General features: G+C 36.3%; 1 protein-coding gene across 1 annotated transcript in view; it reads left to right on the top strand.

Annotated features, from left to right (window-relative positions):
• ABCA12 (ATP binding cassette subfamily A member 12) overlaps positions 1–18,932 on the top strand; it is a 175,683-nt gene that overhangs the window by 102,412 nt on the left and 54,339 nt on the right. The window contains exons 15-23 of the mRNA XM_059703068.1: positions 1,674–1,847; positions 5,659–5,823; positions 6,149–6,359; positions 7,554–7,693; positions 10,408–10,527; positions 11,369–11,459; positions 13,625–13,804; positions 14,386–14,701; positions 17,415–17,529. Of these exons, the coding sequence (XP_059559051.1) occupies positions 1,674–1,847; positions 5,659–5,823; positions 6,149–6,359; positions 7,554–7,693; positions 10,408–10,527; positions 11,369–11,459; positions 13,625–13,804; positions 14,386–14,701; positions 17,415–17,529 (1,512 nt within the window). The remainder of the gene's footprint in view (positions 1–1,673; positions 1,848–5,658; positions 5,824–6,148; positions 6,360–7,553; positions 7,694–10,407; positions 10,528–11,368; positions 11,460–13,624; positions 13,805–14,385; positions 14,702–17,414; positions 17,530–18,932) is intronic.

Genomic DNA, 18,932 nt, shown 5'->3' with positions numbered 1-18,932 from the left:
CCTTTCCCTCTGGTCTTCTTTTCCTTCCTCTTACCTCCTTGCTCCTCACCTTTGTCTTTGCCCCAGATGGTTTTCTTAAATAATGGTGCCATCCGTTCTTTAATATTCAATATCACACATTATCAAAGGTAACTTTGCATTATAATTTTCTATTATGATGATATCAAAGTAAAGTTTCAGTAACCTAGTTAGGGGTCAAAAACAGAGAGACTAATTTGTAAAAGTTAAAATAAAAGTAAATACTCATTTGTACTTAAAAGTCCCAAGATAAGATATAGTATATAACATAGATATGGGCAAAGGAAGTTTGAGTGTGGTAAACATATTTTTTGGTATGAAAATGAATAATATCATTTACTCACAGGCTGGTAATAGGGTTTTCCACTTGAAATCTCTTATCTTTTATCCCCTTTTCAAGTCCATTGTCTGGAAGCATCATAGAAATTTTCCAAAAGAGCTACAGAGTACGGCCTCATCCATTCAAAACAGAGTGTGTCATTTCTAAGCACAGCCCAGCCATCCTCCAATATTGGATAATGTCTTTTTTAAAAGCCTATAAACGCTGCCTTTGCATAGTATTTATGTTTACTTGTGTCATGTTAATTGGTTACCCAATACAAACATTAAAATTGTTTGGCCTGCACCCTTTCCTCTTGTTTGAGCAAATAATTTTCATTCACCATTTTCCTTTGATCTCACATGTTGCTCATTTGATCCTAAGACCCGATTTCAGCAATCTTGTTTTGGGCTTCTGAAGAGCAGCTTCATTTTAATACATTAAAGCATGTAAATGGAGAGCATGCGTGTTATTCCTTTCAAAAGGAAGGAGAGACAAGTCTCCCTCATCTGGAATTTTATAAACTTTTCTCTTTATTTCATTTTGGTGACAATAGAGATGACTCCTTATTTCTCATATTAACACCTCACTTTTCACACCAGCATTGCTGTCCATGATGATTCACCTTATTGTGAAATTCTGGGCTTCTTTCTTTGCTTTCATCTCTGAACCCAAGAGTTCATTGTACAAGATTATAACTTTCAATGATTGTAAAAATAAAATAAAATTTGAATAAAGTAAGGTTAAAATTTAAAGGCAGCATGGGTCTTAAACTAGTATTTTCCCCAAACTTACTCCAAATCAATTATTTTTCTTGGTGCCATCATTCTCCAGGTGTTCAAGCAATAAATCATTGTAGACCCGTCTCGGTCTCTTTTCACATCTTATTCCTTAAGCTTTCCAGTAAACTGTGGGCTTGCTGTAGTTTTATTAGTAGTAATTAGTGTTTTAAATAAGTATTTGCTTTTGAGGATAATGTCATATTTAAAAAAATATGATCCCTACTCTGCAACCTTTTTTTTTTTTTTTTTTTACTTTTAATATTTTTATTGATTTCAGTGAGGAAGGGGGAGGGAGAGAAAGATAGAAACATCAATGAAGAGAGAGAATCATTGATGGGCTGCCTCCTGCATGCCCGGTACTGAGGACCGAGCCTGCAACCGGAAATCGAACCGTGATCATCTGATTCATAGGTCGATGCTCAACCACTGCGCTACTCTGGCTGGGCTGTCATATTTTTTAATGAAGACTAAGAGTATAAGAAAAACCTCTCAAAATGGACAGATGGCTCTCAAAGGATTCACAGCTAAAATCTTTTTCTTCCTCCAACTTGCAGATTATTTCTCGTGTGTTCTGGTTGCATTCTTGTGATGCTAATAGGACCAATCCCAAACTGGAAGATGCGATGAAGGAATTCTGCAGCCTGCCTCTTCCCGAGAGATCCCGCCAGTCTTACCTCATCGGAATCACTCTGCTGCACTACTTAGACATCTACAACTTCACATACAAGGCAAGTTGCTGTTGATGAAATATTTTTATATTCATACTTTAGTATAAAAATATTTGATTACACATGTATGCTCTTTGATACTGTAAGGAATGAAATTCATTCATATAGCTTGTGAAATTATAGCTTTATGTTAGAGTGAAATGGGACCTTTGAGATTAAATATGGCAAATTTTCACATTTATAGATGAGGAAATGAATATTATTACCTCATTAACTCTCAGTTTGTGTATCCAAGACCAGGAATTAAATTTAATATATACTATATGAATATGTGAAGTACAAATGCTATAATTTTTTTCCAGTGAATAAGCATTAACTTGGCAAGATAAAAATAAAAACTAGAACAGTTATTTTTTTCAAGTAAAAGAATAAGGATTTTGGGTATGTTTTTTTTTAAAAATTAGTGTTTTCTCCCATCAGTTTAGAAAGATGCTACCATTAGTCATTCAGTAGAACAAAACAAATGGCCATTATTAGGGCTTAGTAAAGGCAGCAATGACTCCATCTTGCAAGAAGTGGATGCTTTATAAGTACTTATTTAATAATAATAAAAAACTGAAAGAAAATATAAACTTAAGAAACAAGTCCTCTGTTCACTCAAATCTAGAGTAAATAAAAAATATTTATATGTTATTGAAAACACTGGGAAAAAAGGTCCCACTCTTTTGGTAAGAAAAACCCAAAGCAACAGAGCTGACTTATGCTGTTGAAACATAGCCAAGTCTACTTAAAAATAATCCTTTTCTGAATGATCACTATCCCACACCTATATTCTGCAATGACCTCTTTTCTGGCCTCCCTGCCGCCACACTTACCACACTCCCCCGCGCCCCCCCCCCCCCCACCGCCCCCTAAGCATCCAGAGTGATCCTTTTAAAACAGTTAAATTATGTCACACCTGTGTTCAACCTTCCAGCGGCTCCCCATTTTATTCCAGGAACCCCCCAAGCCCTACAAGGGCCGCATAATCTGTACAACCCCTCTCCATCTCTAAAGTTCTGTTTCCTACTTGGCTATTCCCTGGCACCGGGCTGCTGTGTGGCACGGCTGAGCGAGGCCCCCTTCACATGATTTGCAGGGCTGTTTGTCTTTCTCAACACTGACCTCAGTAAGGCCTGCACTGACCTCCCTATTTAAGATGCAACCAGCCTCACCTACAGCACTCTCGGATCTCCTTTTCTTGCTCTATTTGTTTTCTATTGCCCTTCCAGAATAATACTATATCTTTTATTTAATATTTATTTTTTGTCTACCCCCACTAGGATATAAGTTCTGTAGGCCTTCTTTGTTCACTGAAACATCTCAAATGCCAAGAACAGTGCCTGGCCCATAGAAAAAAATTCAGGAAATACCCGCTAACTAAACAAATGGTTATTTTTGTATAAACTAAAACCTCACATGCATATAAAGTGATATAATTAATTTTTGTTCATATAAAATTTTAATCCTTATTTTATAATGCCTCTGCAGAGAAGATATCAAACCAAATGTTTCTTATTGAGTCCAGCAGTTAAACATGTGCATTTGACAAGCTGAAGACCATACCTAATTCTTTTGCAAACAAAATAAGAACAAAAGTAATAAAAAATGTCTTGTCATTAGTCAAGTTATTTTATTTTATTTTTTGAATTATTTTATTTTTTTTCTTTATTGATTAAGGTATTACATATATGTCCTTAGCCCCTCATTAGCCCCCACCCTCCATTCATGCCCTCACCCCCCTGTTGTCTGTGTCCACTGATTAGGCTTATATGCATGCATACAAATCCTTTGGTTGATCTCTCCACCTACCCCTCCCCTCCCCTCCCCTCCCTCTGAGGTTTGATGGTCTGATCGATGCTTCTGTGTCTCTAGATCTGTTTTTGTTCATCAGTTTGTGTTGTTCATTATACTCCAAAAATGACTGAGATCATGTGATATTTATCTTTCTCTGACTGGCTTATTTTGCTTAGCATAATGCTCTACAGTTCCATACATGCTGTTGCAAATGGTAAGAACTCCTTTTCTACCACAGCGTAGTAATCCATTGTGTAGATGTATCCCTGTTTTTTAATCCACTCATCTGCTGATGGGCACTTAGGTTGTTTCTAAATCTTAGCTATTGTAAATGGTGCTGCTATGAAATAGGGGTGCATCTATCTTTTCTGATTGGTGTTTCTTGTTTCTTGGGATATATTTCTAGAAGTGGCATCACTGGGTCAAATGGGAATTCCATTTTTAGTTTTTTGAGGAAAGTCCATGCTGTTCTCCACAGTGGCTGCACCAGTCTGCATTCCCACCAGCAGTGCACAAGGGTTCCTTTTTCTTCACAACCTCTCCAGCACTTGTCACTTGTTGATTTGTTGATAATAGCCATTTTGACAGGTGTGAGATGGTACTGCATTGTCATTTTGATTTGCATCTCTCAGATGATTAGTGACTTTGAGCATGTTTTCATATGTCTCTTGGCCTAGTCAAGTTATTTTAAACTAGGAATGACTAGACTTTTGATTCTACTTTAGAAAAATCTGATGGCAGTTAGTAGCTCTGCTATGGAGGCAGCTATGTCTTCATGATATCTTTCCAACTAAATCTTGTCCTCATAATGGAGGTTTATTTCTCCCGTGGACCTGCCAAGAGTTTTCCTTCCTAATGGACCTCACATGTTCCCCCACCCCCCGCCCTACCCCCTCAGTCTTTAACCTTCTTCTCCTTATTGTTTTATCAGTTGTTCTTTCTCTTCTTTGGGATTCTATCTTGGAAAGAGCCCCTTTTATTTCTTAGTTAAATTCCAACTCCTCATAATCCCCAGCCTTTTGTTTGTTGACTTATTTGATATCTGTTCCTCCTTAGACCAAAGCTCTCTTATTGGAAAGAGGATGCCAATTTCTGCATCACTATACACCCATCGCCTTGCCCAGTGCTGGGAATGTAGTAGGCATTTAGTTAATGTTTGTTTAATAAATAAGTGAATGAGAGGATAAAATGATTTTAAACTTTTGAAATATTTTCAGTGTTGTTGTTTTTCTGCAGCAGAAATGCGTTGTGTGATTCTGATTAAGCCTGATAAAGCACATGAGCTTTTGGGCTGAGTTTTCCTGCTTTTGAGGAGCACATTATATGATTTTGAGTAATAGTATACATGAAGGATTATGTAATTGATATTTACCTTCCTGACTTTTTAAATAATTTATCTTGGGAAACTTTATTGAGGAATTATTTAGATAGCATAAAGTTCACTCGAGCATACAATTTAAATTTTTTTAGTAAATATGAAAAATTGTGCAATTATTACCACAATCTAATTATAGAACATATACATAAAATTCCAAAAGAAACCTGTGTCTGTGTCCATTTGCAGTCACTTCTCATTTTGACCTTTAGCCCAAGATTTTCCCTTTTTTTTAAGATCTTTTATTATAAAATGAATCATACAATACGTGGTCTTTGTGTCTGGCTCTTTTCACTTAGTGTAATATTTTTTAGTTCCATACATGTTGTAGCATATGTCAGTATTTCACTTTAAATTGTCAAATAGTATTCCAGTTTAAGGATGTATATTTTACCCATTCATTTTTGTTTCCCCTTGTTGGCTATTGTGAGTAATGCTGCTATGAACATTCAAAGCTTTGTGTGGGCACATGTTTTCATTTCTCTCAGGTAAGTACCTAGGAATGGAATTGCTGGGTTGTGTGGTGTATTTATGTTTAACCATTTAATAAACTTCAAACTGTTTCCCGAAGTTCCTGTCCCTTTTAATATTCTCACCAACAGTGTGTGTAGGTTCCGGTTTCTCCACATAAATAATTTTATTTTATTCTGTTTCTGTTAGGTGATTTTCCCCAGGGAAGATCAAAAGCCAGTAGAAAAGTTGATAGAACTCTTCATGAAGCTAAAAGGCATTCTCAACCAGCTGGCTTCCGGCACCCGTCCGCTGCTCAGCAAAATGAGGTCCCTGAAGCAAATGCATCTGCCCAGAAGTGTCCCCTTAACGCAGGTAGAAAAGCCACCCAGGAATGTTCTCGTCAGAAAATTCCTTTGCCACATTAATGTTTACTTAAAATTGGTTAAAATACATTGTTAGAAATAAAGTACACTGCAAAAAATCCCCTCCAGGAAAACTCTTCTACTCCAACCAAAATTTTTGTCACTTAAATTGGTAAAGTTTAATATTCTGCACTTACATTTGGGATGCACGTTTTAAAGCAATTATGGGAACTATAAGAATACTCTAAGTTTGGCCAGGTTTTCTTTTTTTTATTGTTTTCAGTAACATTTATAGCTTATAGCATATTCATAAATCATGGCTTTTGATCTCACAGGCAATGTACAGAAGCAACCGGATGAGTGCAACTCCAGGGTCATTTAGTACCATCTCCCAAGCGTTGTGTTCCCAAGGAATTACCACTGAATACTTAACCGCCTTGCTGCCCTCCTCCCAGAGGCAAAAAGGCAACCACACCAAAGATTTTCTGACTTATAAATTAAGTAAAGAGGAAATTGCTGAAAAATATGGAATTCCCATGCATGCCAGTGAGTATACTTCAAAGTCAGCATGGTAATGCCTCCTAACAACATTGTCTACTATATCTTAGCTTTTTGTAATAAATGGTTAATTTCCTCCAAGTATAAAAATAGAAAATATTTGTACAGCACTTACCACATGTCAAGCATGTTATGTATAGTAACTCATTCATTTTTCACAACCATCCTATGAGATGTGCATGATTGTATCTCCATCTTAATAAGAGGATGGGAGGCACAAAAAGATGAAGGAATCTGGTCACAGTCACCCAACTTGGAAATATCAGAGTTGTGATTTGAGCCCAGGCAGTCTGCTGCAAAGTCTAGTCACTAAACCACAACACTAAGAATTTGTCAGTCATACTTATATCTTCCTTGACAATAGATAACATAAAAAACACACACCTTAAATCTTCTCAGTCCATATTTTTTCTTCATGTTCTAGAACTAGAAACTTGCATCAGCATAAAGGAAGAGTTCCATGAATGCAGCAAATGTACGAACACTTAGTGGCACAATGAAGTCATTTACTTGATCTATAAACTTTGAGATGCAAAACACGACCAGCTGAGCTCTTCCAAATAATATATAGATGTTTAGTATAGCAATTGTATTGACTCATTTACTCACCTTTTTATTCATTCAACAAAAACATTTATTAAACAGCTCTTATGTATCTGGTACATTCTGAGATATATATATATATATATATACACACACACACACTAGAGGCCTGATGCACAAAATTCCTGCAAGGGCTTTTGCCCCCACCGCCACAGTGACTGTGGGCCTCTGCTGCCTCTGCCCTCTCTGCCCCGGCCCCTGCCTGCCACTGCAGCTTTGTCCGGAAGGAAGGAATCTGGAAGGACATCAGGTCTAATTAGCATGTTATTCTTTTATTATTATAGATATATTTAAATTAAGTGCTGGTGAGGTGGATCTGTTGGAAGCAATTTTGAAATGTGAATTTCAACCTTGCTAACTCCTCTTAGAAAAACGCCATCACTTCTTGTGGGCTTGTGTATTGGGGTAGACTTTTACACCCAAAAGATTTGTTACTGTGCTTTCTAACTTTGATATCAGATGCCTCACATCCGTTAATAGTGCTTAGGCATGTATTTTTTGGTGTGATAGAAGTCTTAATTTACCATAAGGAAATAGATTTGAAATACAAGTACTAAAATGTTTTATTCTTCTTTCCAGCACCCTTTTGCTTCTCCCTTTATAAAGACATCATTAACATGCCTGCTGGACCTGTGATTTGGGCTTTCTTGAAACCTATGTTGCTGGGAAAGATTTTGTATGCACCATATACTCCAGTCACAAAGGCAATAATGGAAAAGGTTTGATCATTATAAATCAAAGTTTCTATCATGCATATTAAAATGATTTTTAAAGTAGCCAACTTCCATATTTACTCTAGCTGACTCAGATTTCTTTATATCTTACCTACTATTACTACCTTTGGCTTTCTGAAGCTATTAACAGTTCTCTACTTCTGTTCTGTATATGTGCAAACAATGTAGATTGTGTAGTAGTTCTTTGAAGAGAATGTACCATGTTGATGCTTGAGAATGAGGCTAGTTAAAGCAAGGCCTCAGATTTTTCAATTTATCTCCCAAAGTAGAATTATTTTTCTATAACTCTGTCTAACTTTCAAAGTATGTAAAAAGAATGGCACTAGAAAAAATAATATTGAGCCATTATATAACCAATTTAAACAAAAAGAATCCCTAAATTATAGACTCTTGGCTTCATATTTGGTTGTACAATTTAACATCTTATATAAAAGGTAGATGTTGAGAAAGACAACATTATTAATAGTAGTTATACTTATCTAATTTAACCATAATAGCATTTCCCTCTCATTTTTAAAATTGGCTTTAATGATTTGAATTATAAACTTAATACTTTTTTATTTTAATCTTCACCTGAGGACATTTTTCCCATTGCTTTATAGACAGAGTGGAAGGGAGGGAGACAGGGGGAAGAGAGAGAAACAACATTGACATGAGAGGCACATCGATTGGTTGCCTCCGGCTTGTGCCCCCTGACTGGGTCCAGGCTGAGGTACAAACCTGCAATCGAGGTACATGCCCTTGACTGGGAATCAAATCTGTGACCCTTTTGTCCACTGGTCGATGCTCTAACTACTGATAAAACTGGCCAGACAAAACTTAATACTTTTAAAATGATAGAATAAAAGTTAAAAAAAATCTCTGTTTACTTGGTTATTAAACTACGAAAGGCCCAGTGCATGGATTCGTGCACATTGAAAGGAAATTAATTAGAAGGTGGCCAGGGGGGCGGGACTGGACAACACAGGCTGGACATGTCCTGGAGCCAACCTCCCGCGGTCCCTCCCAGGTCAGCACCAGGGCTCAAAGAGTATCTGCGGAGCAAGCAGAGTCCCTCCAGCAGGTGGGGTCCCTCAGCCTGGCCTGTGGGGATCGGGCAGGAACTGGCAGTCCGACATCCCCCAAGGGGTCCTAGAGTGTGAGAGAGTACTCTACCAAGTTGCTGTGGCTCAGAAGCTCGTGCATTAAGCGTCTGCCCCCTGGTGGTCAGTGAGCATCATACCTACCGGCTAGTCGGCTGGTCGCTTAGCCTTGTATATATATATGTATAGTTTATGTGAATATAACATCATTTTAGGTCTATAGAAATGGACATGAGGACATCACTGATTTCTAGAGTGTTCTTTATTTTTTATTGCATTACATTTTAATACCTTACTCACTGTATTGACTACACATTTGTACATAATTTTGCAACAATGAAGTTATTACAAGCATATTTTCTAGTGCAGTCTCTTTTGTTCTTTCCTTTTTGCTTAGTTCTCACTTTTTCTTTTTGTCCCTCCTTATTCCACTCTTTCTTCCATGTAAACTAATGAATGTTAGCATTCAAGGATGTGCCTTTCTATAATTTATGCACATTTCTCTCATCTATAAATTATTAAACTACATATATTCATATGCAGAGTTCTTTGGTCATTGTTTGCATTATTAAAATTAGGTAGCATTATAATACTTTGCTCATACAACAATACCTTGTGGAAATTCTTCCAACTCAATAGGTATAGACTAATTCATTCTTTTTGAAGATTGAAAAATTTTCATACCATAGAGTTTACTCAGCCAATCCTCAATTGTTGAGAATTCATTTTATTTATTTATTTATTTATTTATTTATTTATTTATTTATTTATTTATTTATTCACTTATGTATTTAGGCATTCATTTATTTAGGCATTCATTTTATTTCAAGAATTTACTTTTGGTTTTTACTAATGTAAACAATATGGCCACAAATACTCTTGTGCATATGATTTTACACAATGGTATTTTTATTTCAGTGAGATGAATGTTCAAGATTGAAAGATTAAAGGATATTATATTTTATTTTAATAACTAATGTCAGATTGCTTTCCAGAAAAGCCTGTAACATCTATTTCCACCAGCAATATATGACTCTATCCTCTTCCTTGATCCTTGAACTTTACTGTTTCTTTAACAGTAAACTTAAGTGTATCATTTGTAAAGTTAATAACTTGTGAGACTTTGCAGAAAACATGCTTTCATTTGGCTAAAATTCCATTCTGGAAATAAAGCAAACCATAAATTTGCCAGAATTTTCATTAGTAATCTTGACCCTATAAAAGCTGCCATTCAAAAAGTATTTGAACAACCCAGCTGGTGTGGCTCAGTGGTTGGGCGTTGATCTATGAACTAGGATGTCATGGTTCAATTCCTGGTGAGGGCACATGGCACATGCCTGGGTTGTGGACTCTATCCCAGTGGGGGCCATGCAGGAGGCAGCCAATCAGTGATTTCTCTCATCATTGATGTTTCTATCTCTCCCTCTCCCTTTCTCTCCAAAATCAATAAAAAAATATATGAAAGAAAATAAAAAGCTTTGATCATGTGGGAAATTCTGATAATATTTACCTTTTAAAAGTGTTCCTTGAAGTTATGTGACAAAACCTTAAGAGACCTTTATGAAATCTAGGACAAATACTAATAAACCAGATCTGTTTTTATTTTTTGTCTTTCAGTCTAATGTAACTCTGAGGCAGCTGGCAGAATTAAGAGAAAAATCTCAGGAGTGGATGAATCAGTCACCACTTTTCATGAATTCCTTCCATCTGTTAAACCAGACGATTCCAATGCTCCAGGTAGGAGATGGTCCTGCCACTCACATTCGTATGGCGTATAATTCTTTGAGATTTTAATCACCTTCATTATGGGAATGGTAAGATAGGGACTTGGTATCCATATTCAACAGATTAAAATTGCTTCTCCTTCAGAGAGTGGGTCTGAGACAGGATAAAAGATCTGTCACTCATGTTCATAATCATCCTCACCTCTTAAATCGCACCTTGACTGTAATTCAGAGATAAGCCATCTTACACTGATCTGGCGGGTATAGCTAGTGGCATAAATATGTTTCCCAAAAATAAAGTGCTATAAACTCTCATTAAAACATGCCTATTTATTTATTTCTCTACTTTAAAGTGCTGTGCTATTTTAACAGAAGCAGGATTCCTTAAGTGCTAATACACTGGAGAATGTTAAATTTGGGGAGTTCTTTGGTTGAAACACATGACACTCTAGGTTAAAGATTTGACAATGCAACTCAAATACAGTGACGCCTGGTTGAAAAGTGTAATTTGCTATTCTTATGAGAGATGCAGGATATTTTCAAGATGATGCAAATAGTATGGAGAAATGTTTCAATCACATATTGATGATGTTGATGATTATGGTCATATCTAGCCATGAGAGCATGCTAACCAATTTGTGTCTACAGATAAGCAAAAGTCCAGCCATTCAGGTCATTACCAGCCACATACCTTCTCTTCCTTTTTCAAGAATGTCTATGTGAGCCTTTGCAACATGGTACATTGATAGTGCACATGGTGGTTGGTTCATTTCACAGTGGGTGTTATTAGAGAGATGATGATTAAATATGTTTTCCTCTTATACTAAAACCGATTCCCTGTCATTATTTGTTAGAATACACTGAGGAACCCGTTTGTACAAGTTTTTATAAAATTCTCCGTGGGACTTGATGCCGTTGAACTATTGAAACAGATAGATGAACTCGGTGAGTCATATTCACAAAACTTTTACTCACTAATCATGTCAGAAATGTGAAAACCATTGCCCTTATGAGACATTCCTTTCTTTTTTTTTTTTCCTGTATTTGTTTTTTAGCTAGTTTTTCTAAGAAAAGTACGATCCTGGATATATATTCATCTTCTTCCCCAATAGTTGTACCATTATAAGTACTAATATACCTGTGGGTAGTTTCACTAATTATAAGGCTATATATTCTATGTAAATGCAGCTTTTTCTAAAATCACAGATAGGTTGGTGCGTTGTTAAAAGTAAGAAGACACTTTTTATTTTTTGTAGCTTAATGAAAAGCAAGTCCTTAAGGACAAAGGAAGATGAAATGATTTCTTCCTGGCTACATTTAACATCTTATCTCCACTAGCCTCAGTATCACTTTGACTAACCCAGAATGTAACTGGGAGAGGTTATAGAGTTGTCAAAAGCAAAACAAAGGCAATACAGAGACTCAAAAGAAAATAAACCTAAATCAGCAGTCAGGATGGATCCTCCTCTCATGATCATTTAAAAGGAACAGCTGAAGAAGATCAAAGGAAACTGTCTGAACTCATGCACTCTCTCTGCCACATCCCCACCTTCAACCTGAGGGATGCAAGATATCTAATTCAGTCTGATTCACTGTTGCTATGCAACCATGGGTATGAGGAAGGGATTGAAAGCATCAGAATTTGGCAGCAGAAGGGAAAATACCCCATCTTCCTCCTTGGAGCTACAGGGACCTAGTGTCTTAGGTTATAAACCATTTGGGGAGGAATTATGCCTACATGTGTATTGCACTTTGCATATAATTGTATTCACTTTATTACAACCAGCCTAGTTTGATTAAAGAAAGTACTAGTGGATTTATTCTCTAAAAGTATCATTTGGGTAAGAAACCAAAATATCATGAATGTACTATAAAGTTCTTACATAAATTTTATTATTCCCAACTTTAGATAGAGATATAATTTTTAGAATTTAAAAATGGCTAAAATGAATATAGCAATTGATATCTGTAGTTGTATATGTTGTATATGTAGCTTAGTATCCAAGGCACTGTATAGTGTGAATTTGGGGATCACTAACCCTCATAGCTCTTATTTGACTCTATCTACCAGAATTCTTAAAGAATCTTTGATGTTGTGTTGATTTCTAATGACCACTGGTGGCCACTGTTCAACCACAATTTTACCCCTCCCCCACCAACATAGTTATCAAGCAAAATATTTCCCTTTAAATTCTAGTGAGAAATTCATTTAAGAAGTTGCCTTCTGTGAGAACTTTAGTCTTATACTAAAGTTTAGACAATGGAAGAGACCTGTTTGGTTCTATGAGGAAGGATTTATGATATTCACAGCCTCCTCAGTATTTGTAAGTCAGTAAAAATTTAATTGGCCAAGTGATTTATTGACTTGCAATTTCATATTTGCCCTTTGTCTCAGTTGATTTCCTCATAAGAAATCATGAAATTGAAGAGCAACTAAATTCTCTTTTTTCTAGAGTAATTACCTGAAATAAAATCTTGATCATTTTATCTAGATCTCTATTAATACAGATATCAATGGAGATAACCCACATAGGTTTTAAATCAAATAGTATTAGAAAGTTGTGTGTGGCATAGATTCTCACAGTCTTCTAAGAAATGATTCTGTAGAACAACATCATAAATAATATAATTTATTTGTTCTATACACACTCTGAATAGACTTTTCTTTGTTTAAATTATTATATTCCCATTCTCGAATCAAAGCAGCATTACTGTTTATTTGAAACTTTCACCTCCAGTTTATGGTTTTCTTTCTAACTACATGTAGATAGATTTTTTTTTAAAAAAAATTATTCACATTTAGCCATTTGTTATTTAAATTATAGCAGAATATACTTTTAACTTAGTTTATATTGTTTTTTGAGCTTGGGTTTACTGCATTTATAATTGAACATTGCCCTCAATGAATATTTGTAAAACTGGACATATGTTCCTCAATGTAGAGTATTATATTTTTAGAATAAATTTTGCAACTTTCTATCATTTATTGTCTAGTTTAGTATATACTTACCAAGTCATTCTTTTGTCTCATAGTACTACTGGGAGAAACAATATTTTAATACAACACCATAACATGCTTTCTGTCTGTTTTGCTTTGCTTGCTTATTCAGATATTCTAAGGCTGAAATTAGAGAACAGCATCGACCTCATTGATCATCTCAACACACTATCTTCCCTGACAGTAAATATTTCCTCCTGTGTATTATATGACCGCATTCAGGCAGCAGAAAGTGTAGATGAAATGGAGAGAGAGGCTGAAAGACTCTACAAAAGCAATGAACTCTTCGGAAGTAAGTGTTATTCAGCTAGAGTTTGAGTTTCTCTTACACTAAAATTGGCCAAATTCTTCCCTCACCTTTTTCATCCAGAACTCAGAAAAATAGTTAGGGGGGGGGGAGGGTACTGTCCACTCCAATCCCTCCAATGTCCTTAAAAACAAGAACCTTTCATGAAGTCAACCATGCTTATTGTCAGAGGAACCTTCAACTTATGTGTAATTTTGTTGATATGCTTAAAATTAAGACTGAAAAAGGATTTCATAGTTACAGGGTAAAGTTGAGTCAGTCCTTATAATTAGTCAAGATTATTCATTGTGAAGTGTGTGTATGTGTGTGTTTTATTTCAATAACTGGCTTGGAGTGATATATTTAATATGGCCACTTTGTTTGTGATTATATCTTTAAACTCTTGCTTTGAATCTCTCAGATTGTAACTCCTAATTAGCCATCTTTTCTGTAAATTGCGAGCCTGAACTTACTGTCACATTACTACGAAATTGCCTGTTTGGAAATCCCCTATGTGTACCTTCCAAACAATGAATGATGTCAACCATAAACTAACCTTTCTGCTGTTGTTGCCATTTTATTTTTAGGTGTTATATTTAAGCTTCCTTCTAACACAAGCCAATACAGAGGCTATGAATCTGATGATGTCTCTCTTCCTCCTGTCGTAAAATATACCATCCGCATGAGTCTCAAGACCTCACAGACCACAAGAAACATAAGGGCCAAGATTTGGGCCCCGGGGCCGCATAATTCTCCATCACACAACCAGATCTATGGCCGGGCTTTTGTTTACTTACAGGATAATATTGAAAGAGCAATCATTGAATTGCAGACTGGAAGGAACTCCCAGGAAATAGCAGTCCAGGTCCAAGCAATTCCTTACCCCTGCTACATGAAAGACAAGTAAGTCAGTGCTCTTGCAGCCCTTTTTAATAATCCACCATTTTTCTGAGAACTCATTTATGTCCATTTCTTCACACGTTGGGAGCGAAAGGGAAAATTTTCACCAAACTTTTTCAAATGCTTGTTTCTGGCACAGCTCTACGTAGCTGCTCATGGTTACCAACAGGACAGGGTCTATTTTATCAAATGATCTGTGTTTTCATTATCATAACAGCTTTCCAAGGACTTTGACTCCAGAATTCCGAGTATTGGGCTCCAGCCTCAGTGCACGCACAGCTGCATGGTTTTCATGTTCCCCGCTCTCTGCCAGTCTTACCTGTCCTAGTCAGATGAGGGAGATAAACAAGACAATCTTAAAACCCCTTCCAATTCTCATATTTAATTAAAAACATGTGAATGCATGGTCAATTGTATAGAACGTTTTGATGGAACACATCATTGATCAACTCTCTAGATAAATAATGTGCTGCCTAAAACTATGTCATGTACTCTTAGTCCGCCTGCTAGGAATCTTTAAAGTGGTTTTGCCGAATGAGCAACAAAAAACCCACTTAAGTATCATGTTGTTAGACAATTGAATAGAATGTTCAAGAAATCTTCCAGTTGGGTAACACTGAATGGCTCCTCCATTCTGGCCAGAGTGAAAAAAAAAAAACACAAAAAGGTTGGAGAACTAAGTGTTTTTAAGCTCATTCTCATACACAAAAGCTTGAGGCTGAATATTACTTTAAAGGAATCATACTCGTTATTCAGTCCAGTTATTGCAATTTATATGCAATTCAGATGCTCTGAATGTTTTTTTCTTTCTCTGGATGTATAGCTTTCAAGCTATAGACTCGAAGAGGGTATGTAACGCTTTGTGCAGCTGTGATATCGCAGACAGGCAAGGACTGTGTCAGTGGGTTGTCAAGGTGAGCTGCTTATTGTGAAGGCCAGAAGGACTTTGCAGCCTGACCCACGTGTGAAACACAAAGGCTTGCAGTAATAGTAAAGACCTGTGGGTTCAATTAGATGAAAACTCTCCTCTATCTTCCTGCTCCCCTTTCTCCCCTTGTAAATCCCAGGCACCTAGATGTTTCTTTTAAGACTAAAAGTGACTAAACTTTGCAGTCTTTATGGGAGAATGATCATAATGCCTCACACGTACATATAAACTCTGTCGCATACAGAGTGCTTTTGCATATATTAGCTCATTTGTTCCTCCCAAGCAGGTATTATGAGCCATGCTTTCCAGATGAAAAAAAATGAAAATTCACAAAGGTTATGTTACATGTCCCAAGTTGTAGAGCTGGTACGCCACTCGTCCTTAGATTACAAGATCAGCATTTTTTTCTTTGTCCTATATCAAATCTAAAATACACAATCACTTAGAAGAATCATTGCAGGAGATTTGTTATTAATGAACAAGGGCTTTTGCCTAATACTAGAGCCAGACACAGCATCAGGGCTGGATCTGAACCAAGACAAAATTCATTCAACACATATCCTTTAAGTGCCTACCCCATGCCAGACAGGTTCCTAGGAACCAAAAAATTGCATATGGCCCCAACCCTACCTCTCTCCTCTCCCCCCCAAAAAAAAACAACAACAAAAAACCTCATACCTCTGATGGTGTTACAGTTCTGATGCTAAAGTGAGAATGAATGATGGTGATGTCATGTTCCATTAATACTTGTATTTTTCACGGGGAACTTGAGGGTAATTCCTTAGCCGTATAGATTAAAAGGAAATGGCCTTGGGACCTTTCTCCAGGTAAAAGCCTCAGTGGAGCCTAATATGCAAATCAGATCAATTTAGAGTTTCTCTCATTGAAAACTACTCATTTGCTTAGCTCATAGAAAGACAGCCAAAGTAGGAAGCTATGGTTCTCAAAGTATGGACCAGTGGCATTATATCTTCTGGGAAATTGTTTAAAATCCAAATTCCTTATCCCACCCCAGATATAATAAATTAGGAGCTTATGGGTGGAGCTCAGAAATCTGTGTTTCAGTAAGCCCCCTGGGCAATTCTGATGAGTGTTCAACTTTGAGAAACACTGCATTAGAACCCTCAGCTATCATGGGCAGGTCACTCAGGAATACAGGTGGTCCTGAGGAGGTCTTCTGGTGTGTGACCCTCTAGTTCACACATTACAAAAGAAGACATTTCTATACTCTTTATGAAAAATCTCCTGAATTCAAGTTCTTTGTCTGCATTTTAAATTGAGGTCTTAAGTTTTATTTTATCTTGTTTCGGAAAATTTAGTTTAATAATCACTATGAGCTTCCAAAGAGTAGATAAATACAGTAATTTGGGAAGATATAGATTTTAGCTAGATAAACCAATTATCACCTAATGTTAAGTCTGCCTTTTAGATAAGAATTTGGTTTAGGCAGCAGGGTTTGGGGCCTTGCAATTATATCTATATAATAATTATTTTCCTGGACAAGACATACTCAAACACCCTTTAAACAACATGGCAATTTTATCTAACCCTTTAGAGCTGTTTTTTGTCCTTGCAGCCTTAGAGCAAGAAAATCATGGGCCTACTATTGTCAGCTTCACAGCTCATAAATAAAGGAGTAACATTAGCAATTATTCTCAATTTCAAAAAATGCAGTATAATTTAAGTGTGAGAAGGAGTGTGTTTTTTATATATTGCTCTCTGTAAGCATGGCATTCATTTTGGTCACTGGATTTTTCTTTTTGTTTGTTTGTTTTTGTTTTTTTGCAGCTTCCTAACCAGTGTCTCTTATTCTCTTCCAATCGTGCTCATGGTTGCCTGGGTTGTATTTATAGCTGCATTTGTCAAAAAGCTTGTTTATGAGAAAGACCTCCGGCTTCATGAGGTATGTTGAGGATCTCTTCTTATTCTGAATAAGTTCTACTTGTATAATTAATTACTATGATTTTTATCATACCTATACAAATTCAAAAAGCCTGAGCCATACCTTGTGTTTTAGAAATAGACTTCATGGCGGGCTGCAAGAGGTTAATGGGGGGCAAAGGGGGCTTTTGTAATACTTTCAACAATAAAGATTTTTTTAAAAAAATATATATCTTTGCATCATAAAGGCAGCTGATAAGATAGTACTTTGTTTTCCCAAAAAATTACATAGATGGTATTTTGTAAGTGTTTCTGAAAATAAAATATGAATAATTTTGTATAAAATTTAAGTACAATTAATGATCCTAAGAGTAATTTTTGCCCAAATAGTCACCTTAGGACTTAAGATCTAACAAAGAAGTTTAAAAAATAACAATAATGCTATTAAAGCAAGAAGATTATTGGCATGGTAATTAAATGAGTCCAAATAATGATATAAATATAGGTATAGATATACAGTTGACCCTTGAATAACCTGGGGATTAGAGTCACTGGCCCCTGCACAGCTGAAAATCTGCATATAACTTTTGACTCCACCAAAACTTTAGTTGTCCCTTGGTATCCATAGGGGATTGGTTCCAAGACCCCCACAGATACCAAAATCCTCAGATGATCAAGTTTCTTAAATAAAACTTCAGAAATCAATGCATACAGTCAACCCTCCTCATTCTCAGATTTCCAACTATGGACCAAAAATACTGTTTTTGATCCATGGTTTGTTGAATCTGGGGATGTGAAACCCAGACACAGAAACAGACACAGACACAGACACACACACAGACACACACACAGAGATACAGACAGACACAGACAAAGACACACACAAACACACAGACACAGACAGACACAAAGACAAAGACACAGACAGACACAGACACACAGACACAGACACAGACACAGACACAGGCACAGACACAGGCACAGACACAGACACAGGCACAGACACAGACACAGACATAGACACAGACACAGCCAGACACAGACATAGACATATGGCTTGTTTCAGCTCTCAAGAAGCAAATTCTCTTTCCAGAATAACTTGTCTCCTTCAATTACCTTCCCCTCTATATCCCACTAACTCATGATTTATAGACTAAGAATTTTATGTTATGTTACTGTTAGGTTAATAATATAACAATGGAAGACAGTAGCTAGGAGGTAAAGCATGATCTCTTCTTCAGCATATTCTGCATCATTATCCCCAAATCCAAAATATATTCTTTCTAGAATTTATGAAAAAGCATTATGTGATTTTTGGCTTGTATTGGAAAAGGAATTATTTTATCTGCTCATCCTGTAATGAGTCCATTCTTACACTCAAGAGTGAAGAGAAAGCAAAAACATTTCAAAACTGGGGCACAATAA

The sequence above is a fragment of the Myotis daubentonii genome, chromosome 7, assembly GCF_963259705.1.
Source record: "Myotis daubentonii chromosome 7, mMyoDau2.1, whole genome shotgun sequence".
Lineage (NCBI taxonomy): Eukaryota > Metazoa > Chordata > Mammalia > Chiroptera > Vespertilionidae > Myotis > Myotis daubentonii.
Note: the sequence above shows the minus strand (reverse complement) of the source record. Positions and strands in the feature narration are given on the sequence as shown.